The 26673-nt window shown below is 50.1% G+C and overlaps 1 protein-coding gene across 4 annotated transcripts in view; it reads right to left on the reverse strand.

Moving 5' to 3' along the window:
- Positions 1-26673, reverse strand: part of LOC119953674 (transducin-like enhancer protein 1) — a 187872-nt gene that overhangs the window by 49477 nt on the left and 111722 nt on the right. For all 4 annotated transcript variants that reach the window (XM_038778186.1, XM_038778185.1, XM_038778183.1 and 1 more), the window contains exon 9: positions 8375-8479. In XM_038778186.1, the coding sequence (XP_038634114.1) occupies positions 8375-8479 (105 nt within the window). The remainder of the gene's footprint in view (positions 1-8374; positions 8480-26673) is intronic.

The following is a 26673-nucleotide window of genomic DNA, read 5'->3' on the forward strand; positions in this document are numbered from 1 at the left end:
TGCTCATCCACACTACCAAGAATCTTACCATTAGCCCAGTACTCTGTCTTCCTGTTACTCCTTCCAAAATGAATAACCTCACACTTTTCTGCATTAAACTCCATTTGCCACCTCTCAGCCCAGCTCTGCAGCTTATCTATGTCCCTTTGTAACTTGTAACATCCTTCTGCACTGTCCTCAACTCCACTGACTTTAGTGTCATCTGCAAATTTACTCACCCATCCTTCTACGCCCTCCTCCAGGTAATTTATAAAAATGACAAACAGCAGTGGCCCCAAAACAATCCCTGTGGTACACCACTAGTAACTGAACTTCTATCAGCTAGCCAATTTCTGATCCAAACTGCTAAATCACCCTGAATCCCATGCCTCCGTATTTTCTGCAATAGCCTACCGTGGGGAACCTTATTAAACACTTTACTGAAATCCATATACACCACATCAACTGCTTTACCCTTGTCCACCAGTTTGGTCACCTTCTCAAATAACTCAATAAGGTTTGTGAGGCACAACCTACCCTTCACAAAACCGTGTTGACTATCCCTGATCAAATTATTCCTTTCTAGATTATTATAAATCCTATCTCTTATAACCTTTCCAAGACTTTGCCCACAACAGAGGTAAGGCTCACTGGTCTATAGTTACCGGGGTTGTCTCTACTCCCCTTCTTGAACAAGGGGACAACATTTGCTATCATCCAGTCTTCTGGCACTATTCCTGTAGACAGTGACGACATAAAGATCAAAGCCAAAGGCTCAGCAATCTCCTCCCTAGCTTCCCAGAGAATCCTAGGATAAATCCCAACCGGCCCAGGGGACTTATCTATTTTCACACTTTGCAGAATTGCTAACACCTCCTCCTTATGAACCTCAAGCCCTTTAGTCTAGTAGCCTGTATCTCAGTATTCTCCCCGACAACATTGACTTTTTCCTGCGTGAATACTGACGAAAAATATTCATTTAGCACCTCTCCTATCTCCTCGGACTCCACGCACAACTTCCCACCACTGTCCTTGACTGGCCCTACTCTTATCCTAGTCATTCTTTTATTCCTGACATACCTATAGAAAGCTTTAGGGTTATCCTTGATCCTACCTGCCAAAGACTTCTCATGTCCCCTCCTGGCTCTTCTTAGCTCTCTCTTTAGGTCTTTCCTAGCTAACTTGTAACTCTCGAGCGCACTAACTGAACCTTCAGGTCTAATTTTTACATAAGCCTCCTTCTTCCTCTTCACAAGAGATTCAACTGCTTTAGTAAACCATGGTTCCCTCGCTCGACTACTTCCTCCCTCCCTGACAGGTACATACTTATTAAGTACACGCAGTAGCTGTTTCTTGAACGAGCTCTACATTTCAATTGTGCCCATCCCCTGCAGTTTCCTTCCCCATCCTATGCATCCAAAGTCTGGCCTCATCGCATCATAATTGCTTTTCCCCAGCTATAACTCTTGCCCTGTGGTATATACCTATCCCTTTCCATCGCTAAAGTAAACGTAACTGAAAGTCACCAAAGTGCTCACCTACCTCCAAATCTAGCACCTGTCCTGGTTCATTACCCAGTACCAAATCCAATGTGGCCTTGCCTCTTGTTGGCCTATCTACATACTGTGTCAGGAAACCCTCCTGCACACATTGGACAAAAACGGACCCATCTAAAGTACTCGAACTATAGCGTTTCCAGTCAATATTTGGAAAGTTAAAGTCCCCCATAACAATTACCCTGTTACTTACGCTCCTATCCAGAATCATCTTTGCAATCTTTTCGTCTACATCTCTGGAACTTTTCGGAGGCCAATAGAAAACATCCAACAGGGTGACCTCTCCTTTCCTGTTTCTAACCTCAGCCCATACTACCTCAGTAGACGAGTCCTCATCAAACATCCTTTCTGCCATTGTAATACTGTCCAATGCCACCCCTCCCCCTCTTTTACCACCTTCCCTGAGCTTACTGAAATATCTAAACCCCGGAACCTGCAACAACCATTCCTGTCCCTGCTCTAGCCATGTCTCCGAAATGGCCACAACATTGTAGTCCCAGGTACCAACCCACGCTGCAAGTTCACCCACCTTATTCCGGATGCTCCTGGCGTTGAAGTAGGCACACTTTAAACCACCTTCCTGCCTGCCGGTACACTCCTGCAACCTTGAAACTTTACTCATGACCTCACTACTCTCAACCTCCTGTATACTGGAGCTACAATTCAGGTTCCCAACTCCCTGCTAAATTAGTTTAAACCCTCCCGAAGAGCATTAGCAAATTCCCCCCCCCCCCCCCCCCCAGGATATTGGTACCCCTCTGGTCCAGGTGTAGACCACCCTGTTTGTACAGGTCCCACCTACCCCAGAATGAGCCCCAATTATCCAGGTATCTGAAACCCTCCCTCCTGCACCATCACTCTAGCCATGTGTTCAACTGCTCTCTCCCTATTCCTCGTCTCGCTAGCACGTGGCACGGGTAACAACCCAGAGGTAGTAACTCTGTTTGTTCTAGCTCTAAGTTTCCACCTTAGCTATGTCTATGGTTTCATGTATATTGTTTATTTTGTTGTTGTTACTGTACTGAAAATACCTCAATAAAATGTTTATTAAAAAAAGGTACCTATTGGTCATCACCCTGGGGTGAAGAATTCTTTCCGCAGTTTTACAAAGGTTTGGGTGGCTTCTACCAGCCTTGCCCTTCACTCTGAAAGGAATGTGCTTACCCTAAACCCTGGCTCACACACTTTTGAAAGCCTCCCACTTACCAGCCGACCCTTTGCTGCCAACAGACTCCCCCAGTCAACTTTTGAAAGTTGAAATTCCTCCTGAATACACTCAACAAATTTCTCTCCTTCCAAGCCGCTAATGCTATGGGCAGAGTTCCTCAGTGTGGGAAACGGGACTAGGTGCTACCTTGACCACCCATTCCCGGTGGGGCCCCCTATCTACCGGAATGGCCGTTCCATAGCCTGGCGTCTTCTTGGTGCTCCAAGCAGCAGGAAACACCCGGCTAATTGCGCTTGCTGATGCAACTCTGTTCCCGTTCAGGAAGATCAGCACAGGGGGTATCTACACCTCAGGGACTGCACCGGTTCAAGAAGGCAGCTCACCACCACCATCTGAAGGGCAACTAGGGATGGGCAATAAATGCTGGTCTAACCAGCCACGCCCACGTCCCGTAAATGAATAAAAATAAAAAGACACGGCCTTTGCAAGAGAGCGAAGTCCCTCGTTTTCTGTTGTCTGAGGGACTGGAGGAGACGGACAATGTGGTCCTGCCAGAGGTGGGCATGGCTGAAGGCGGGAATTGGAAAATCTGCCGGATGGACAGAAGTGAGGAAAAGTGTTTTCACATTCACGGTTTGACACACACGTTTGTAAAAGGGTGGACGAATCAGATTCCTGGAGAACTTTCAAAAAAGGATTTCGGACACGTACTTGAAGACGACCAATTTGCAAGATGGCGGGCGGGGGGGGGGGGGGGGGGGGGCACTAAAACACAGGATGTGGGACTAAATTGGACAGTTCTTTCTAAGAGCCAGCAACAGGCACAATCAGATAAGTATCCCCCTGTGCTGCAAAATGATAGGGTTCGCGGTGCTATTTCACACTCTGCCCAATCTCTCATCCAGACAGTTGATATTCCTTTCAAAGCCGAGAGGAAGGGATGACATAGTACTCAATGTTGAGGGAATTGTAGATTGCCTGCTTCAATCCTTACCCAATGTGTCTACACCCAGCTGTCCATATATCTAAACACACACACACACACACACACACACACACACACACACACCACAGTCTTAACCAAGGTCACCAGACACCAATGAGGGGCAGCAAGGTCGGACATCAAGGGATGGCTGAAAGTGCACTTTTGAGCGTTATAAATTAGGCCTCCTTTGAAGAATAATTTCTCTTTCAGCAAAACAAAAGGATTGCATAAACAGTGGACAAAGTGCAAATTGGAAATGGTTTGACCGTGTGGCTGCATGCGGCAAAAGAACAGTTCAATTAAATAACGGGCATTACGGCCATTTCCTAGTGACGGGGGTTCAAGTCGACAACAGGGAAAAAAAGTGATTGTCAAAAAGGACAAGGGCTTGTGGGTGGGGGCAGCAAAAAGGGACCGCGTCAAATCAGAACGGCCCAGCTTCAGAACGTTCTGAATGTTCATCTCTGTCCCTCTCCTAGAGGAGGTTTTCTTATTTTGTCAGGATGTTGAACAAGAAAGTGAATAGATTGTGCTGGACACGTCAAAGGGCAACATGAGAAACTGAGGCTTTATGGGCTTCTCGATGTCACAAATAAAATTATTTTCCATTCATCACATCACCGAGTTACATCGCTGTATCTAATCAGTTCAGTGGGGAAAGTCTGCAACAACAGTGCCTGGAGATTTACTTCTCAAATCACGCTGATGGTAATCTATTACCTTATTAAAATGTGACAAATAAATATTGCACCAACATTTTTATTATCTACTGGAAGCTGTTCAGCTGCAATGCACGGCTGAGATAGAGTGCACTGGATAGAATGTAAACTGACCACTGGGTAGCTAACAGCATAATGGATCAAAGCCAGGCTTCACTGCTCCCAGGTTGGTTCAGATAACTGAGTGCATGACAATATATTTCAATTCGAGAGAGAGAGTAGGGAAGCGAGAGAGGGAAAGAGGGGAGAGAGACAGAGAGTGAGAGTGAGGCAAAGAGAGGGAAAGAGGGAGGGAGGGAGGCAATGAGAGGGGAAAAGTGAGGGAGGCAAAGAGAGGGAAGGGGAGGGAGGCAGAGAGAAGGAAAGAGGGAGGGAGGCAAAGAGATAGGGAGGCAAAGAGAGGGAAGGGGGAGGGAGGCAGAGAGAAGGAAAGAGGGAGGGAGGCAAAGAGAGGGAAAGAGGGAGGGAGGCAAAGAGAGGGAAAGAGGGAGGGAGGCAGAGAGAGGGGAAGAAGGAGGGAGGCAAAGAGAGGGAAAGAGGGAGGGAGGCAGAGAGAGGGAAAGAGGGAGGGAGGCAAAGAGAGGGAAAGAGGGAGGGAGGCAGAGAGAGGTGAAGAGGGAGGGAGGCAAAGAGAGGGGAGGAAGAGAGAGAGGAAGGGAGAGAGAAGAGAGAGGGGGAGGGAGGGAGAGAAGCAAATAGAGGGGGAGGGAAAAGGGAGGGAGGGGGAGAGAGAGGGGGGAGGCAAAGAGAGGGAGGAAGAGAACGGAGGGAGGGAGTTATAAGGGAAGGAGGCAACGGCTGGGGGGGAGGCAAAGAAATCAGGGAGGGAGAGAAGGGAGGGAGAGAGGGGAGGGAGAGAGGGGAGGGAGGAGGGGAGAGGGAGAGAGAGGGGAGGAGAGAGGGGAGGGAGAGAGGGGAGGGAGAGAGGGGGAGGGAGAGAGGGGAGGGAGAGAGGGGAGGGAGGCAAAGGGGGGGGAGGCAAAGAGGGGGGGAGGCAAAGAGGGGGGGGAGGCAAAGGAGAGGGGGAGGGAGGCAAAGAGAGGGGGGAGGGAGGCAAAGAGAGGGGGGAGGGAGGCAAGGAGAGGGGGAGGGAGGCAAGGAGAGGGGGGGAGGGAGGCAAGGAGAGGGGGAGGGAGGCAAGGAGAGGGGGAGGGAGGCAAGGAGAGGGGGAGGGAGGCAAGGAGAGGGGGAGGGAGGCAAGGAGAGGGGGAGGGAGGCAAGGAGAGGGGGAGGGAGGCAAGGAGAGGGGGGAGGGAGGCAAGGAGAGGGGGAGGGAGGGCAAGGAGAGGGGGAGGGAGGCAAGGAGAGGGGGAGGGAGGGCAAGGAGAGGGGGAGGGAGGCAAAGAGAGGGGGAGGGAGGCAAAGAGAGGGGGAAGGAGGCAAGGAGAGGGGAAGGAGACAAGGAGAGGGGAAGGGAGGCAAGAAGAGGGGAAGGGAGGCAAGGAGAGGGGGAGGGAGGCAAGGAGAGGAGAAGGGAGGCAAGGAGAGGAGAAGGGAGGCAAGGAGAGGAGGAGGGAGGCAAGGAGAGGAGGAGGGAGGCAAGGAGAGGAGGAGGGAGGTAAGGAGAGGAGGAGAGAGAGAGAGGAGGGAGGGAGAGAGGGAGAAATGGTGGGAGGCAAGGAGAGGGGAGAGGCAAAGAAGGGGAGAACGGCAAATAAAGGGGGAGTAAGGGAGACAGAGACATGATGAGAGAGACGAGAGAGAGGGAGGGAGGGAGAAGAGGGTAGAGGGAGGAGAGGAGGGTGAGGGGGAGAGAGGAGGGTGAGGGAGAGAGACAGAGAGAGAGGGAGGGAGAGGGAGGGAGGGAGGGAGAGGGAGGGAGGGAGGGAGGGAGGGAGGGAGGAGGGAGGGAGGGAGGAGGGAGGGTGGGAGAAGGAGGGAGGGTGGGAGAAGGAGGGAGGGTGGGAGAAGGAGGGAGGGTGGGAGAAGGAGGGAGGGTGGGAGAAGGAGGGAGGGTGGTAGAGGGAGGGAGGGTGGGAGAAGGAGGGAGGGAGGGTGGGAGAGGGAGGGAGGGAGGGTGGGAGAGGGAGGGAGGGAGGGTGGGAGAGGGAGGGAGGGTGGGAGAGGGAGGGATGGTGGGAGAGGGAGGGGAGGGTGGGAGAGGGAGGGAGGGTGGGGAGAGGGAGGGAGGGTGGGAGAGGGAGGGAGGGAGGGTGGGAGAGGGAGGGAGGGTGGGAGAGGGAGGGAGGGAGGGGGAGGGAGGGTGGGAGAGGGAGGGTGGGAGAGGGAGGGAGGGTGGGAGAGGGAGGGAGGGTGGGAGAGGGAGGGAGGATGGGAGAGGGAGGGAGGATGGGAGAGGGAGGGAGGATGGGAGAGGGAGGGAGGATGGGAGAGGGAGGGAGGGAGGGAGAGCGGAGGGAGAGGGAGGGAGAGGGAGGGAGAGGGAGGGAGAGGGAGGGAGAGGGAGGGAGAGGGAGGGAGAGGGAGGGAGAGGGAGGGAGAGGGAGGGAGAGGAGGGTGAGGGAGAGAGAGGAGGGTGAGGGAGAGAGAGGAGGGTGAGGGAGAGAAAGGAGGGTGAGGGAGAAAGAGGAGGGTGCGGGAGAGAGAGGAGGGTGAGGGAGAGAGAGGAGGGTGAGGGAGAGAGAGGAGGGTGAGGGAGAGAGAGGAGGGTGAGGGAGAGAGAGGAGGGTGAGGGAGAGAGAGCGGGGTAAGGGAGAGAGAGAGCGGGGTGAGGGAGAGGGAGGAGGGTGAGGGAGAGAGAGGAGGGTGAGGGAGAGGAGGGTGAGGGAGAGGAGGGTGAGGGAGAGGAGGGTGAGGAAGAGGAGGGTGAGGGAGAGCGGGGTGAGCGAGAGAGCGGGGTGAGGGAGAGGGAGGAGGGTGAGGGAGAGGGAGGAGGGTGAGGGAGAGGGAGGAGGGTGAGGGAGAGGGAGGAGGGTGAGGGTGAGGGAGGAGGGTGAGGGTGAGGGAGGAGGGTGAGGGAGAGGGAGAGGGGTGAGGGAGAGAGAGGAGGGAGAGGAGGGTGAGGGAGAGGAGGGTGAGGGAGAGGAGGGTGAGGGAGAGAGAGGTTTTACTGGTGGATCTTCACCATTGATAGAGTCACGAGGAGAGTTGAGGGGGTTCTGTAGAAGTGCATCATTCTGGTGAAAACCTTGTCTGTGGAACTGTGGCTGGTTGGGAGATGGCATTGAATGAGAATCATTGGCTAAATTTGAGGAAAAGCATTTTTACCCAGTGGGTGTTGATGGTCTGGAATGCGCTGCCTGGGAGGGTGGTAGAGGCGGGTTGCCTCACATCCTTTAAAAAGTACCTGGACGATCGCTTGGCACGTCATAACATCAAGGCTATGGGCCAAGTGCTGGTAAATGGGATTAGGTGGGCAGGTCAGGTGTCTTTCATGCATCCGTGCAGACTGGATGGGCCAAAGGGCCTTTCCTGCACTGTATTATTCTTATTCCCGCCTGCAAGTTCCCCCCCAAGTCACACAACATCCTGACTGTTCCGTCAACATCGCTGGATCAAAATACTGAACTGCCTCCCTAACAGCCGGTAGATGTACCTACACCGCATGAACTGCAGCGGTTCAGGAAGGGAGCTCACCGCCATCTTCTCAAGGGCAATTAGGGATGGGTGATAAATTGTCGGCCTAGCCAGCAATGCCCACATTCCTCAACTGAATAGAAAAATAATAATAATTTGCCTGTGAATTTATGGTTACTTTAAGCTGATTTTGCTCCAATTGTTAAAAGTTTAAAAAGTGAAATTTTGTCCACGAGTTTTCTTGTTGGCGTCATTCGGTAACTTCTGTTCTTTTTGTTAGTTGGCCGATATGGGGATCATAACGGACACCATCACCCTCTGGATCCCAGCCCAAACCACGTTGAGGCAACATTAGAGATTAAAATCCCAGACATTTGTAATTGGGGGGTGGGAGAGAGAGAGGAGAGAGAGAGGGGGGGGGGGGGGGGGGGGGGGGGGTGCAACCGGTGTCAGGTCGGAGGAAGACCCAAATACAAAACACTAGACCTACGTAATCGTTGACCGAATCACGTTCCTCGGTCTTCTTCTTCTTCAGATGGTTTGGGTATTCAGTGGAATTCCTCGGTTTATCTCCATTGGACGAGTGTACGGAGGTCTGCAAGAGACAAAAAGGGTAGAGGGGGTGGGGATGAGAAATAAAAGCAATCTAAACAAATTCTGGCTGTGATTCACGCAGGCAAAAGGATCTCAGGCCCAGGATTTCCTCGGCATCTCAAACCCCAGCGCAATATTGTTTTCAGGGATCGGCAGGCAGGGTGCAAGCGGAAGATTCCAGAAAGAAACCGATTTGGAATTTCCCCCGCCCCTTCTAATCGTTTTCTGCTTATAAAATTCAAAAAGGTCTACCGCGCAGGAAGAAACCATTCAGCCCACCAGACCAACATCAGCTATTTGCAATGGGTATTCAAGTATTTGCACACTCCTGCATTCCTGTCCCCTCCCTCCCTCCCTCCCCCCAAACACAGCCTTGCTATTTTCTCCAATAAACATCCAATTCCCTTTTGAACGTTCCTGATTGAATCTGTCTCCACCACTCTTTCAAGTCGTGCATTCCTTCTCCTGAAGGCCTTCACCCATTAAATGCTGGCAGCCTTCCCGTACCACAAACAGGTTTGTTTTCACACACGATCGAGACAACAAGGAGTTTGATTTCCAGCAGAAAATGGGCAGAAACGTCGAGCCCAAAGTATGCTATCAGACCATGGGAGGCATGGCAACAGAGATGGGATATCTGCTCTCGCCCAATGTGCCGCCAAAACGCTTTCTAGTTAAGATTCACAGGGAAGCAGTGACCAACTGACTAGTTCACCCGATATTGGGAATGTTATGGAGCCATTTGGGAAAAACTGTCAGCCATTTGACCAGCCAAGCTCATGCCAGTTGTTTGAGGAATGAATATCGGGCAGTAAGTGGGAAACAACCTGTTTTCCTTTGGTTAGTGCCTTGGGAGACAAATACAAATACCCAATTTGGGTGCCAGATGGCGCTAACTAATTGGCAGTTCCTGCAACAACTCCGCATTCCCCCAGCACGGCAGTGTCAATGCAAACTAGGAACTCAAAGTGTGTGTTCTCCAGGTCTTTGGTGTGTGGCTCGAACCCATGAGGTGGGATCCTGCACATCGCCGGCAGCGCACCCACGCTCGTGGGTTTCCCGACAGCGTGGGATGGCCACAATGGGAAACCCCATTGGCCGGCTGCCGGAAGGGAGGATCCCGCTGCCGGCGGAGGGCACGCCATACCGGGAAACGGAATTGGCAGGATGGAGGACCCCCTGCCCGTGATCGTTGAATCCAGAGGTGTGGGTGCTTCATGGTCCCTCGGCCATGGTCCCATACCAAGCATTGCATAAACCCACTGGGCCACTTGCATAGCGCCCAGCAAAGACAATGGCCCAGTGAGGTCTTTGAGGAAATTGCATTTTAATTTATTTAATCAATATTATAGCGGTTGTACTTTGGCCTGATTGAGTTTCCAACAATAGGAAAGAGGAGCGAGAATACTGGGATGGGAAGGAGGATAAAGTTAACTTTTGCTAGGGTGGAAGTTCATCCATTTTTAAAAAAAAAAAAAACAACTCAACCAGGAAACAACCCGATTGTCAAACCCCGTTTGGACTTGGGATTTCCAGTTTAGTTCCGTCTCGAACCCCCTCAAAAGACCATTTAGTAGCAGTGCAAAGTGCCCAGGTTCCGAATGCTGAATTGGTGCCCAATCGTCTTCAGAGACACACGCATTGCAGATCCATCAGTTCTGTTGCCCATTTAAATGCGATGGATGGATTCACCCCAGGGATATGTAAAGAGAGAGAGAACAAAGGGAACTGTGGACTGATCCTCATTAAAAGTCAGCATTACGAAATGTATATATTTTACGACTAACTTCATTCACTCCTCCACCTTAAATCGACCACCTTTCACTGAAGCAAAGGTTCCTTCCACATGTGGGGATTGAGCGGCTCTTCCCGTTACCAGAGCGGAACCACTGTGTACAAACCAAAATATACGTGCCTGTTTTTGGCATTCTCCCCCCCCCCCCCCCCCCCCCCCCCCCCCTCCCCCGCCCCCCCGCCCCCGAAGGCAACGCAACGAAGCAACAACAATTGCAGTCGAGTATAATTGGCATGGGCTTTGTGCCCACTGGCACAGGCCTAAGGCAGGTTTTTTTTTTTGTATATTTGAGTGCTTGCCTGGTCATGTTCGAGATCCACTGCGAGATGGTAAAATCTGCTTACCTCCACCCCACCACCCCTCCAAACCCCAAGAAAGCATTCCTCCACAACTTTTGAAATTAACAAGTCGCTGACAAATGTCCTTCAGTAACTACCAGGGAATCTTAAAATGCAGCCCAGCGTTACAGGCAGGTCAGATGTGTTGCCACCCTCCTCTTTGACCCAGCACATGTAGCTGGAAGCCCACTTGGCTGCACGATCTGCATTTCAAAACAGAGCAGCTGCCATTTACAAGACTCGAGATCCCTTTCAAAGGCTCACACAGCCACTGAACTAGACGCCTGCTCATTGTGCTGGCTGCTGTTGCTGTGTTGCTGAGAGAGAGAAAAAAAGAGAGAGCTTTATTGTAGCACAGAGGCTCCAGAATGGCCACAGGTCCTATTTACAGCCGAAAGCATTCTGGATTTAGTCCAAGAACCTCGCCAGTGGGAAGCATGAAGCATTTAACTCCGTAAATCCAGAGTCAAGTCAGTCAGCAGTTACACAGGACATTTAGTCACACAGCAGCACCAATGCCAGATTCACTGTGGAGTGAAAAATCTTTAAAATAAAAGGGAAATGGCAATCGCTTATTGTCACGAGTAGGCTTCACATGAAGTTGCTGTGAAAAGCCCCTAGTCGCGCCATATTCCGGCGTCTGTTCGGGGAGGCTGGTACGGGAATTGAACCGTGCTGCTGGCCTGCCTTGGTCTGCTTTCAAAGCCAGCAATTTAGCCCAGTGTGCTAAACCGGCCCCTATCTGTAAAGAGTTATCACGGCGACTTTCTGCAGAGGTTTAGCGGAGTGACTTGGGCGGGAGATCATGTTTCATCTGCCCACGCAAGACCCATCCTGGGGCTGAAGCCGTTACGACAGATTCTGTGCCCCTCCACCCCCACCTGCTTCACTCTGGCAGCCAGCGCTACACTGATTGTCACTAGTTTGAAATCAAGAGCTCGGGAATCACTTAGTGCTCCTGTGAGGTCTCGAGACAGCTTCTCACTGCCAATCTCTGCTTGGAGGCCAAAAATAAACTAGGCCACAGCCGCAGAACCAAACCTTAATTCACGATAAATTAAATGCGCAATGCTAGTCAGCTTCAGGTGAATTGTGCAAGACTTTGATGCAACTTGATCGGTCAGATGCTCTGGTCTAACCTTTCAGGCTGGCATTCTGCCAAGCTCTGTGCTAACGTGGTCAATGCCGGGCTCGATTAAAACACATTTCCTTCCGTCACTCAGAGACCATCCTTTCTAAAATTGGATTATTGCTACAGAGTCAAAAAGGCAAATTTAACCGAGCAGAATATTAACCATTGGAACACTGCAAATAAAAAACAGGCCACTTTGTCGCCTCAGCTTATTAAAAACCCACAGGCCTGATGGAGGAAAACCTAGAGGCTGGCTAAACATGACCGTCAACAAGAAATCCAACTGGCAACTTTGTACTGTCATGCGGATGTGGACACTGCGGGCACGGCTAGCGCTTGTTTTCCACCCCTAATTTCCCTCGAACGAAGTGGCTTGATGGACCATTTCAGAGGGCATTTAAGAGCCAACCACATTGCTGCTGATCTGGAGTCACATATGGGCCAGACCAGGTAAGGACGGCAGATTTCCTTCTCTAAAAAGACATGGTGTCGAGGTGGAGATGGTCGACAGCTTCAGATTATTACGTGTACACTTCACCAACAATCTATCGTGGTCCACCCACATTGATGCTACAAACAAGAAAGCGCAGCAGCGCCGATACTTCCTCAGGAAACTAAGTAAATTCCACATTGACTCAATTTTTACCGATGCACCATAGAAAGCATCCTATCTGGCTGCATCACAGCCTGGTACAGCAACTGCTCGGCCCAAGACGTAAGAAACTACAGAGAGTTGTGAACGCAGCCCAGTCCATCACATGAACCCACCTCCCATCCGTAGACTCTATCCACACCTCCCGCTGCCTTGGGAAAGCGGGCAGCATAATCAAAGACCTCTCCCACCCGGGTTATTCTCTCTTCCAACCTCATCCATCGGGAGGAAGATACAAAAGTCGGAGTATACACACTAACAGATTCAAAAACAGCTTCTTCCCTGCTGTTACCAGAGTCCAGAATGGCCCTCGTATGGACTAAACTAATCTCTCTATGCATCTTCCCTTCTGCTGTAGCAATACACTCTGTTTGCTTCACCCAATGTTTATGTATTTACATTGTGTATTTATCGTATGTCCTATGTTTTTCATATGTGGAGTGATCTGTCTGGACTGTACGCAGAACAATACTTTTCACTGTACCTCGGTACACGTGACAATAAATCGAAATCGAAACTGGAACAAGAGTTTAAGATTCTCAATCTGGATTTCCAATCTTTCCACGGCCTTGCCCCTCCCAGTCTCCACAATCTTCACCAATTCCTCAACTCTCAGAGACATCGGCATTCATCCAATTCTTTAAAAATCGGGGATGGCGCACTACACCATTGGTGAATATGCGCAGGCCCAAAGCTCTAAACATCCCTCCCTAAACCACGCTGCCTCACAATCCCTCTTCTTACATTGGCTTTTAAAGCAGACCAAGCAGGCCAGCAGCATGGTTCGATTCCCGTACCAGCCTCCCCGGACAGGCGCTGGAATGTGGCGACTAGGGGCTTTTCACAGTAATTTCTTTGAAGCCTACTCGTGACAATAAGCGATTTTCAAGATGTTCTTTGAAACCTACTTCTTCAACTGTGTGTTTTGGTCATTTGCCCCCAACACCTCATGGGGCATCAGGTCAAAATTCTCTTTAGAATGCACATGAAGCATCTTACATAGAAACAGAGAAGATAGGAGCAGGAGGAGGCCTTTTGGCCCTTCGAGCCTGCTTCTCCATTCTTCACGATCATGGCTGATCATCCAACTAAATAGCCTGATCCTCCTTTCTCCCCTTAACCCTTGATCCCATTCTCCCCAAGTGCTATATCCAGCTGCCTCTTGAATATATTCAATGTCTTAACCTCAATTATTTCCTGTGGTAATGAATTCCACAGGCTCACCACTCTTTGGGTGAAGAAATGTCTCCTCATCTCTGTCTGAAATGGTTTACCCTGAATCCTCAGACTGTGACCCCTGGTTCTGGACACACCCATCATTGGTAACATCTTTCCTGCATCTACTCTGTCTAATACCGTTAGAATTTTATAAGTCTCTGTGAGATCCCCCCTCATTCTTCTGAACTCCAGAGAGAACAGTCCCAACCTTGTCAATCTTTCCTCATATGACAGTCCCGCCATCCCTGGAATCAGTCTGGTAAACCTTCGCTGCACTCCCTCGAGAGCATCCTTCCTCAGAAAAGGAGACCAAAACTGCACACAATATTCTAGGTGTGGCCTCACCAAGGTCCGGTATAACTGCAGCAACACATCCCTGCTCCTGTATGGGATAAATCTTGAAATGATTTGGAACATAAAAGGCGCTATATAAATGCAAGTTGTAGCAGATTTTGGATTCCATTATAGTACCCACTCAGTCTGCATTTGCACCAGTATTTGAGTCCTCAATGAGGAGGTTATGGGTGCATTCCTGAAAATAGTGATTTTAAGCAAAGCGACTTTAAGTGAATCATTGGTTCATTGAATCATTGGACCAGACTTGGGTTCCTTTGGGCATTGCTCACCCTAGAAAACCAACGTACAATATTCACGTGCAGCACTGTGCTGAAAAGACTTGCAAAATAAAACAGGTTAATTATATTAAAAAACACAATGTACAATTACATATTTAAAAATAACAGCTGTAAAAGGTGCGAGAGGGAGCCAGCCAATCAGGTGCACATGTTTTGGTCATGCCTGAAACGGGCGAAGCTCTGGGACCTACTTCAGCAACATGTCGGCAGTGTTACAGCTGGACTGAGAATCCAGCCCCTGGGGGCCATATTCGGGGTGTCGGACGTGCCGGAGCTCCAGGCAGAGGTAGGTGCCCTGACCATTGCCTCGGTGGTGGGGCCAGGGCCTATTGGGTTGGAAGTCAGTTGCTTCACCCCGTGACTCCATATGGCTGGGAGACTTGATGGAGTTTCTAAGCCGACAGAAGGTTAAATTTAGCTTAAGAGGGAAGAAGGAGGGTTTCCCCAAGAGTCGATGTCCGTTTATATCTCACTTTAAGGAATTAGCCTCAGTCAGGGAGTCGCCAGGAGTCACAGATAAGGAGATTCCGAGGCCCAAGGCAAGAACAGAGGCGGGGAGGAAGAGGGACTGAGGGCGAGGGCAGACGCACTGCGGGAAAGGACATGGGAGCAGACAGGCCACAGAATTCCTTCAGTGCAGAAGGGGGACGTTCGGCCCATCGTCTCTGCACCGGCCCTACAAAAGAGCATGCTATCTCAGTCCACTCCCCGTCCACCCCATCCTATCCCCATAATCCAAACTGCACATCCCTGGACACTAGGGGGCAATTCAGCATGGCCAATCCACCTAACATGCACAGCTTTGGGTTGTGGGAGAAAACCGGAGCACCCGGAGGAAACCCACGCAGACACGGGGAGAAAGTGCAAACTCCACACAGTCACCTATGACTGAAATTGAACCTGGGTCCCTGGCGTGTGAGGCAGCAGTGCTAAATGACTTTGAAGTGAAACCGGCAACGTTAAATGGATACACTGACAATATTAATAATGTTAAGCAGAAACATTACGCGAGACGTTAAGCAAGGGATAAATGAACCAGATCGCCTGATGTTTAACTGCACACAGTAATATTTTAGACTTTTGTGTAACCGCACTGTTGCAGTCTGCTTCAGCTCCAATTATGCAGCTCTCAGTTACATCCAACATGACACTGCTGTCTTGTTCAAATAAATGGCTAGACATTTCACAACAATGCCAAAGATTCCTGTTAAACTTTTTAAAAAACTGGAGTTTTACACGAAGCCTCAGTCAAATGGGCAGGACAGGGGTCATGGGTTAAACAACAACAACTTTTATTCATATAGTGCCTTTAAATGCAATGAAATGTCCCCAAGGGCTTTACAAATGATACCGAGCCACATTAGGAAATAATGTCAAGGGGTGCCTGAAAGGACACAAAGCGAGGTGGAGAGCATTGGAGGCGATCTTATAGAGGTCTGTAAAATAATGAGGGGCATAGATAAGGTAAATAGTCAACATCTTTTCCCAAAGGTAGAGGAGTTTAGAATTAGAGGGCATAGGTTTAAGGTGAGAGGGGAGAGATACAAAAGAGACCAGGGGGAAAATTCTTTCACACAGAGGGTGGTGAGTATCTGGAACGGGCTGCCAGAGGCAGTGGTAGAGGCGGGTACGATTTTATCCTTTAAAAAGCAGTTAGACAGTTACATGGGCAGGGTGGGTATCGAGGGATATGGGCCAAATGCGGGCCAGTGGGATTAGCTTAGTGATAGAAACTGGGCGGCATGGACAAGCTGGGCTGAAGGGCCTGTTTCCGTGCTGTAAACGTCTATGACTCTATGAGGGAAAGGCCGAGGGAGAGGTTTGGGGACAGGATTTCACAGCTTAAGGCCCAAGAAACTAATGGGTGGAACCATCAGATATGCAGCCTTAAACTGCCGTGTGCTCTGTTTTTATAATGGCGGGTTACATGGCGTCAAGAGTGTTCTCCCTCACGGATTCTCCCCCCTACGCCAGCCCGTCCAGGAAGCCTCCAGCCTTTCCGCCACCAAGTGCAATCCAATTATCCCCCCCCACCCCCAGCAATACTAAAGACATCCGTCTACCCCTCCCGATTGGTAGGAGGAGGTGGGTGGTGTGGGGGGGCACTTGTTTTCCCTCCCGACAATTTGTTCAGCTGCAGGGCAGGAAATGGATCAAATAGAAAATAAATCGAGGCTGTGCTGTGAAGCTCAGCGGTGCGTACACCCCTCCGGCCTCGAGTCACATTTGCACATCAGCTCCTCCGCCCCCCCCCCCCCTCCCAACCCTCTGTAAATACCGGGACCCTTGCTTCCGAAGACACACTCCTGCATCCCTTTAACATTTAAAAGCCATGCAATCCTCAAGTGCTCGTACACCCACCATCAGCTGCGAACTGAAAATTGTTAATGGTTCCTTTGCTGGCATGACTCACCCAGCTATTAAACAGCAGGAGCAGCATAATGTATCAAAACGGTGATATGTTTATTGTATCCCATTATACCTCACTGCAGCTCATTCAAATTACAAACCCTGGAGTGCTATAACATAAATTGATGTGAGGAGGAGGGGGAGGGGTGTGGGGGTTGGCGGGGGGGGGGGGGGGGGGGGGGGGGGAGGAAGAGAAGAGAGACGATGATAATCAGAGAGAGGTTTTCAGTTCCTCTGTGTGCTGGTTTAAGGAGGGACTTGGATCAGGCGTACATGTTCCATTCGCCAGCAAAGATTATAAATAAAATGAAGCACTGGGAAGTAAAGCGAATGGGCAGGAGATAAGCAAGGCTAATGGGTGCTTTATTTAATTGGTATTTGTGTGTCACACAAAAGGACAGACGACCGAAAAGAATTTAGTGGGATGCTCGGGTCGGATCCACAGCAGCCTCGTTCTGCCTCTCGATTGTAAAAGGCACTTGGGCCAAAACACTCAACCCTCTGGATACGTTCAAGTTGGCTCACGGTCTGAAAGCTTTGCTTACTGCTCTCGGTTTGTTCGATTTAAAACATGGCTTCTTCTTACATTGGGGATGAGGGCCGAGCTCAGCGGAATTCATTTCGGATCTCAAGGAAAGGAGGCACAATGGGCTGACTGGCCTTGGGGTGGTGTGGGGTGGTCTTTCTGCGTTTGCCCAGTGCAAACTTACCGATCTCACACGGGGCTGGTAAACCAAATGCAGATTTGGTTTATTTGAGGATTTATTACCTTAGAACATACAGTGCAGAAGGAGGCCATTCGGCCCATCAAGTCTGCAACGACCCACTTAAGCCCTCACTTCCACCCTATCCCCGTAACCCAAAAACCCCACCTACCCTTTTTGGACACTAAGGAGCAATTTATCATGGCCAATCCACCTAACCTGCTTGTCTTTGGACTATGGGAGGAAACCGGAGCACCCGGAGGAAACCCACGCAGACACGGGGAGAACACGCAGACTTTGCACAGACAGTGACCCAGCAGGGAATCGAACTTCGGACCCTGGCGCTGTGAAGTCACAATGCTAATCACTTGTGCTACCGTGCTGCCCTGTTGCTCGGCAGACAGTATTACTATAAGGATTCAACAGCTATTGTTAATCTGAAAGAGCAGCTGCAACTCCTTCCCACTTGCTGCTAGCTAAACGTGAAAAACTCCTCTGCACAATGTCTGTTGGCCACATGGTATCCATCCTGGCTATATACTCATAAGCAGATTCTCTCAAAGCAATATCACAACACAATGCTCCTCTCCTCCCAGCCCCTCCTCTCCTGGAGGGGGGCAACTAATGCTCGAGAATCCACAGCGAGGTTGAAAATTAACCACGTGTAACACTTCAGAGGAAGCATACAGGGGTTCAATTCAGCTACACAGAAAACTAGGCTGAGATTGGGCGGCCTCAGACCATTCTACACAATGATTCAAATAGAGATGAACATTTCTCAGAATTCCAGATTCAAATCAGCACTGAATCTGATTGACTATACTTCAATAATTTGAAATATCAACTTCTATCTCGGGTTACGCTCATCCTGGCCAATGGTTGGCATTTTGCCCCCATTTTGGGACCGAATTGGACCAGGAAACACAACAATAGCACATGGAGAAGAGGGGAAGAGATGTGGGGGGTGGGAAATAGGTGCCCCTTTGTCAAAAATAAATAAATAATTGCCTTCGACTCCACAAAGATCCTACACTGTATTTCTAATTATAAAAAAAAATTTGCAGTACCCAATTAAATTTTTCCAATTAAGGGGCAATTGCCCTCACCCTCACCAACTTCTACAGATGCACCATGGAAAGCATTCTTTCTGGTTGTATCACAGCTTGGTATGGAGCCTTCTCTGCCCAAGACTGCAGGAAACTACAAAGGGTCGTGAATGTAGCCCAGTCCATCGCGCAAACCAGCCTCCCATCCATCGACTGTCTATAATTCCCACTGCCTCACAAAGGCAGCCAGCATAATTAAGGACCCCACGCACCCCGGACATACACTCCTCCACCTCCTTCCATCAGGAAAGAGATACCAAAATTTGAGGTCACGTACCAATTGACTCAAGAACAGCTTCTTCCCCACTGCCATCAGACTTTTCAATGGACCTACCTCGTATTAAGTTCATCTTTTCTCTACACCTTGCTATAACTGTAACATTATATTCTGCAGTCTCTTCTTTCTTCCCTCTGTACGGTATGCATTGTTTGTACAGCATGCAAGAAACAATACTTTTCACTGTATACTAATACATGTAACAATAATAAATCAAATCAAAATTTAGCGTGGCCAATCCACCTACCCTGCACATCTTTGTGTTGTGGGGGTGAAACCCACGCAAACACGGGGAGAATGTGCAAACTCCACACGGACAGTGACCCAGAGCTGGGATCGAACCTGGGACCTTGGCGGCATGAGACATCAGTGCTAACCACTGCGCCACCGTGATGCCCCGTATTTCTAAATTTAAGATATCGAGTTCTTGGGCAGCACAATGGCTCGGTGGTTAGCACTGTTGCCTCACGGCGCCGAGGTCCCAGGTTCGATCCTGGCTCTGGGTCACTGTCCGTGTGGAGTTTGCACATTCTCCCCGTGTCTGCGTGGGTTTCGCCCCCACAACCCAAAGATGTGCAGGCTAGGAGGATTGGCCATGCTAAATTGCCCCTTCATTGGAAAAAAATAAATTGGGTACTCTAAATTTTTTTTTTAAAGATAGAGTTCTTGAAGCCTTTGAAGTTACAGGAATTGGAGATATTTGAAATCTGGAATGTGCTCAGTTTGTTTTGTTCCCTCCCCTCCCCCCCCCCCACAAACCTCTTCAAATCAGTAAACTCAGTCCTAATACATCAGTAAGTGAGATCTGATTTGAGAAATGTGTGCATGTTCGGGAACGAGCAAATTAATACCAGATGATAGCTTCCTGCCTGGAGACTCTGAATATGCATTAGGCTTTTTACAAACGGGTTTAAGCCGAAAACGTTAGGTTTTGGAATGTTCAAGGCATGGGGCTGTGGCAGGCAGCTAAACAAATTGCGGCTCTCAAACCTTTAAAAAAAAGTGACAAGTTCCAGAATGTTCACTCCAAACTCCAGCCAGTAAACCGACGGTTTGGAGCCAGTGGAAGATGCAGATGATGAAACCTCTGCCAAAGAAAAAAACAAATCAGAGTGCAGCTGTTGATTCAACATCCCTTCTGGCATGACAGAGGGTAATACATAAAACAGGTCTGCACATGCCCAGCCAAGAATGGAAGCCAAAGTCTCTCATTGAGGGACGTTTTGTCGGAGGCAATGCAAGTATTTAAGTTAGTACGGCATCAAATAGTGTTTTGGGGGCAGATTCACACACACACGCATGTGCACGTGCACATGCGCTAACACACAGTCACACATGCGAAGATGGAGAAGAATCATGTCAAAATGTGTTGCCAGTGCCCGCATTTAAAAATCAACGCAGCTGCTCAAAACTAAGCTACTGCCGGCGGGAAAAAGCCCCCATTAGCTCGGCGACGGGTTAGCCTAGTCTCAGGTAGCTGCAACTAGCCTCAGTGTCCCTGGACTCGGAAGGGACGACAAACTATAGGCTCCCAGCCGCCGACCAAATTCCTGGAAGAAAGTGTGCACGCGGGGGCGTCAGGTCAGGAAGGTTGTAACGCTGGTCACCCTCTTCCCAGTTGGAGGGCCTATAAACATCACCATCGTGATTGGCACAGGAGAGGTACCACAGAGCAGCGTGCCTTCGCCAGGTTGTACTTATCTCCGTGTCAGCCGGGGCCTGGAGCAGTAAGGACAAGATGTTTTAATATTTTAAAACTGGGAAGGCAGCATTGAAACGAAGGATGTGGCTGTTTAAAGAGAAGCACAGATTTTAACACTCAGCGGGAATGCTGAAGGCCCACTGCCTGAGATGCCATAAAATCTAATGCACTTCAAGACATGTTTGGACTATTAAACACGGACAAGCATTTTCCTAGAATTATCATCCTCCTGAAGTCCATTAGCAGAGTGTCTGCTGAAGCCTTTGCCACTGCAGCAGTGGCACATTTACTGCACTTATTAAATGCTAAAGAGGATGACGAATCTCAAACTTCGAGCAAGGCAACATATTAAGCATGGAGGTTATATAAAATCTGGAGCTCTCAATAAGCAATGCATGGCCTGCTACCTAAAAAAGGATCGCAGGCCACGCAAGATGGCAGAAAGTGCCTGTTCCACCACCCCTACGTGCTGCGTGATGACGGATTAATCCCATTCCCCAAAAAGTATTCGTCAAGGATCACAATCCGAGAAACGCAATTAGCCAGATTCTGTTCATTTGAATAAAGTTGGGTTGCAGAGTTCACACTGGAACTCAACAGATAATTTCACGCTGCGCAATTATTAAGCTTGCAGTAACTCACTCAAAATAGCCCCCCCCCAACCACCCACTCCACCTACCTCCCCCTCTTCCCAAGTTCAAGGCTGCGCTGAATTCTGTCCTGCGTCGGGGCAGTGACGCAGTCCTGGGTTAAATGGGGGTGAATGAATCGATTCCATTCCTGGTCACTATTCAGCAACCTCTACTGGAGGTTGCTGTATGTGCGGAGGTTTAGCAAGACGGGTTTAGGCAGAGCTGTGATGTTCCGGACTAGCTCGCCAACACTCAACAACTGTACATTATTAAAGGGAGTCAGTGCCAACAAACACAAGGAGAGGGACTCAACAGAAAATTCACTCAAACCCAAGTCACCAACAAGAGGTAATGTTATCGGCATTGAGTTCAAAGTACCATATAACGTCTTAACCACGTATTTAGGATAGTTGAGATTATCCGTGGTACCTACTCACCAGAAAGCATGAGAACATTATATTCGACACAAACATCCTATCCAGTTTTACAATGCCCAAACATTACATCATTTACATTGTGTCAGTGACACTCAGTTACTCTTGAAGTGGGAGAGGATCACTGAGCAGATTCAGTTAGCAGATTTCTTCCTAGTTCAAACAACTATTCAGAACTATGCCACATTAAGATGTTTGGGGTGGGGGGGGGGGGGGTGAACTGCCTGCAGCTTCACATCACTCCATGTGGCAGCTCTCCCATGTATAGATTTGTGCCAGCTGTTAGTCAACCATACCCTCCACTCCCATCCCTCCCCACCCCCTCCACCCCCTCTCCCTCCCCATCCCTCCCCACCCCCTCTCCCTCCCCATCCCTCCCCACCCCCTCTCCCTCCCTCCACTCCCATCCCTCCCCACCCCCTCTCCCTCCCCATCCCTCCCCACCCCCTCTCCCACCCCCTCTCCCTCCCTCCACTCCCCTCCCTCCCCCCCTCTCTCTCCCTCCACTCCCATCCCTCTCCCCCCCCCCCTCCCCCTCTCCCCCATCCCTCCCCACAAACAGAAGTACGTCTTTCGGGACTTGTGGGAGGAAACTGGAGCACCCGGAGGAAACCCACGCAGACACAGGGAGAATGTGCAGACTCCGCACAGGCAGTGACCCAAGCCGGGAATCAAACCCAAACCCCTGGTGCTGTGAAGCAACAGTGCTAACCACCTGACCTGTCTACCTAATCCCATTTGCCAGCACTTGGCCAATAGTCTTGAATGTGATGATGTTCCAAGTGCTCATCCAGGTGCTTTTTAAAGGATGTGAGGCAACCCGTCTCTACCACCCTCCCAGGCCGTGCATTCCAGACCATCACCACCCTCTGGGGAAAAAGGTTTTTTATTCCCTCCCCCAAACTTCCTGCCCCGCACCTTTGTCCCCTCATAACCAACCCTTCAACTAAGGGGAACAGCTGCTCCCTATCCCCCCTGTCCATGCCCCTCATAATCTTGTACATCTCAAATTGGTCACCCCTCAGTCTTCTCTGCTTCAGAGAAAACAATCCAAACCTATCCAACTTCTCTCCATAACATAAATGTTCCATCCCAGGCAACCATCCTGGTGAATCTCCTCTGCACCCCCTCCAGTGCAATCACATCCTCCCTATAATGTGCCGAACAGAATTGCATATGACTCCAGCTGTGGCCTCACCAACATAGAACATAGAACATAGAACAGTACAGCACAGAACAGGCCCTTCGGCCCTCGATGTTGTGCCGAGCAATGATCACCCTACTTAAACCCACGTAACCCGTATACCCGTAACCCAACAATCCCCCCATTAACCTTACACTACGGGCAATTTGCAACGTTCTACACAACTCCAACATGACCGCTCTGCTTTTGTACCTTGGCCAACTTCTCATTCCTGACTCCGCCACTGTGGTTGTTCCTTCAGTCACTATAACCCTGTTGCTCAAGTTCAGTCCGTGCAGGCCCGATGGGCTGTATGGCCTCCTTCGGCACTGTAGTGATTCTATGATTCTCCACTGTACTTACAAGCACCTTTAAGTCTTGAATGTAAATTTTCTGCTTGGTGTCCACTGCACAGCACGAGAGAGATGAGCGACTATTCACACTGGGAGACTGGAGAAGTTGGGATTGCTCTCCTTAGGGTTGACAGGAAATTTACTGAAATGTCCAAAATTGTGAAGAGCTTCGATAGAAGATGGGGAGAAATGGTTTCCACTGAAACAAGCATTGATAAACAGAGGGTACAGATTGAAGATAATTACCGAAGGAATCAAAGGGCAAGATGTGGAGAATTCACAGACTGCCCTGCCTGAATGGGTGCTGAATGGGTGCTGAATGGGTGCTCCGGTTTCCTCCCACAATGCCAATTTCAATTTGCAGAGCTATAGGGAAAGCAAGAGGGAGTGGGGCTAACTAAATACACTCTCAAAGTGCTGGTACAGGCATGTCAGGGTGATGGACCGAATGGCCTTGCTCTGTGCTACAGGATTCCATCATGCTACGACCCTCCAAAGAGAACATAGAACAGCAGTTGCAAAAGCGACATGGTAGCACAGTGGTTAGCACTGTGGCTTCGCAGCACCAGGGTCCCGGGTTCGATTTCAGCCTTGGGTCACTGTCTGTGCCGAGTCTGCACGTTCTCCCCGTGTCTGCGTGGGTTTCCTCCGGGTGCTCCGGTTTCCTCCCACAAGTCCTGAAAGACGTGCTTATTAGGTGAGTTGGACATTCTGAATTCTCCCTCGGTGTACTCAAACAGGCGCCAGAATGTGGTGACTAGGGGCTTTTCACAGTAACTTCATTGCAGTGTTAATGTAAGCCTACTTGTGACAATAATAAAGATTAAGTTAAAAATGATAATGCAATGTCAACTCTAACGCAGACAGTTGCAAGTTTTGGGAAGCGCGCCATGTAGGAAGACTCGAGAGCTAATGGCGGAGCCTGCGTGGACAGAGGAGGGTTAAATTCTTTCTGCAACATTAGGGTTTGGGGCTATTTAAGCCGGTACAGCAGTAGCTGAAAATTCATTTTCCCCTTTTCTGGTTCCATGATCATTGTGTACATTGAGGCAGCTAATTATTAATAAGGCAGGCAGGCATGCGTGACAGATGCACTACATCTTTGTCAACACATTCCCCGTGGACAAAGAAAGACACCGTTCTGGCTGTTGTAGCAATTGTCAGGTCAAACATGATGGATCTCCAGTCTTTTGATTACATTCAAAGGAGATCATTCTACCTTTAGTCCAGGGTCCTAATGCAAGGAGAGGGGAAACTGAATAAACAAGAGTAGGCAGCCACCTAGTTTAACAATTCCCAAATTGGCATCGAGTCAGGTGCAATTTTCAACTTGATTCCAATTCCAGGGGTTCAAATCAATCCAGTCAGTTTGCATCATTCAGTCCACACCTTCCATTTTTGTTTCAAACAAAACATACTCTCAATTAGGTAGAAGTGTTCCAGCATTGGAGTATTGAGCCTCCTTGAACTTCTGTACTTGGTGGTAGCATCAACCAATCACATGTCGCCAAGAATCTTTTGAAGACAACCCTTACACTTTAACGAATTCCACTTTCCAACTTTTCGTGTCAAACCCTTTTTTTGCGAATAACTGCAGCCGGGGGTAGGATGTGCGCCCACCATCCTAAAGACCAGGGCTTTGAGTCAGTGAAAGAGACTTTGAACCTATCGCTGGAATTCACTTCCGATCCTGACGTTGAAGAAAATGAAGCTTCAATACACTTTGAAACTGCATTTTGGATCAGCATGAACATGCATGCGCACGCACGGGACACACGCATCTAATGTATACTTTGCATTGTGACATAAATATCCCAAGTCTCGTTTGGCAATTTGGTTTAAGCAATTAGCAAAAAAGCCAGAAAGTGAAACGGGACATATTTATTGTACGCAGCATGTTATGATAATCGGGAATGCACAGCCCACAATATGGTGCTGGAAAACAATTCCATCGGGAATGGTGTGATTTCCCGTGGCTGCCATGAAGTGAGTGGTCACACATTTGGTAGCTCGCGCTCAAGGTGGATTTTGTTGGCCCTTCCCCACCAAAGATCAGCGGGGTAGGAGGATTGGCCACGTCACATTGCCCCTTAATTGGGAAAAAAATAATTGGGTACTCCAAATTAAATTTTTGAAAAAGAATGTTTGGGGTGGGTTTCGACAGGACAATGGCGATAGTGAGTGCGCCTTTCTTTATTTGTTGGTACAGTAGTTGGGAGGGGAGGGGGGGGGGGAGAAAGTTAGAGGCCTTGGCAGGCGTCACCATGAGCTGGCCGGGCTAGTAGACGGAAGTGAAATGGGGGGGGGCCTTAGTAGAAAGGAGTGGGGGGGGGGGGGGGGGAAGAATGGGTGCTGACTTGGGGGCTGGAGGGGTGCGTGACACAGGCAGGGGGCTGTTTCAAGCTGGGGGTATGACTGATTGGCTGGGGAGGTGGGCGGGGAGACCCCGACCAGGCTGATCACGTGGAACATGGGAGGGTTGAATGGGCCAGTTAACCGATCGCACCTGAGAAGCCTGAAGGCGGACGTGGCGTTTTTACAGGAGACACACCTGAAGTTGGGGGATCAGGCGAGGCGGAGGAGAGGATGAGTGGGGCAGTGTTCCACTCAGGGCTGGACATGAAGACGAGGGGAGTGGCGGTGTTGATGAATAATAGGGTGGCGCCTGAGGTGGGAAGCATTGTGGTCGGTCCAGGGATAGGATAGGTCTGTGGTGGTTAGTGGGAAGCTGGAGGGGATGCCTGTTGTCATGGTAAATGTTTATGCCCTAAATTGGGATGATGTGGTTTTTATGAGGCAAGTGTTGGTGAGGATTCTGGATTTAGGTCCGCACCAGTTGATTATGGGTGGGATCTTAATTCGGTCGTGAACCTGATCCTGGACCAGTCGAGCCCCAAAGTCATCGAGGGTGCCGGCGGTGGCTTGGGAGCTGGGGGGGGGGGGGGGGGGGGGGGGGGGGGGGGGGGGGGTCATAGAGCGCATTGATTTTGGGGAGGGGGGGAGGGGGGGGGTGGGGGGTGCTGGATCCGTGGAGGTTTGAGGGTGGAGGACGAAGAATTTTACATACTTCTCCTATGTGCACAGGGTGTATTCCTGGACTAACTTTTTTTGTAATGGACAAGGCGCTGTTGGCAGGAGTACCCGGCTCAGGGTGGTTGATGCCCATGGTCTCCGACCACGCTTTGCATTGGGTGGATTTGCGAGCGGTTCAGGGGGAGGCCCAAAGGCCGCAGTGGAGGTCAGATGTGGGGCTATTGGTGGATGAGGGGATGTGAGGGGATGTGAGGGGATGTGAGGGGATGTGAGGGGATGTGAGGGGATGTGAGGGGATGTGAGGGGATGTGAGGGGATGTGAGGGGGTGTGAGGGGATGTGAGGGGGTGTGAGGGGGTGTGAGGGGGTGTGAGGGGGTGTGAGGGGGTGTGAGGGGGTGTGAGGGGGTGTGAGGGGGTGTGAGGGGGTGTGAGGGGGTGTGAGGGGTGTGAGGGGGTGTGAGGGGGTGTGAGGGGGTGTGAGGGGGTGTGAGGGGGTGTGAGGGGGTGTGAGGGGGTGTGAGGGGGTGTGAGGGGTGTGTGTGTGTGTGTGTGTGTGGTGTGGTGTGGTGTGGTGTGGGTGTGGGTGTGGGT

Source organism: Scyliorhinus canicula, chromosome 18 (assembly GCF_902713615.1).
Source record: "Scyliorhinus canicula chromosome 18, sScyCan1.1, whole genome shotgun sequence".
NCBI lineage: Eukaryota > Metazoa > Chordata > Chondrichthyes > Carcharhiniformes > Scyliorhinidae > Scyliorhinus > Scyliorhinus canicula.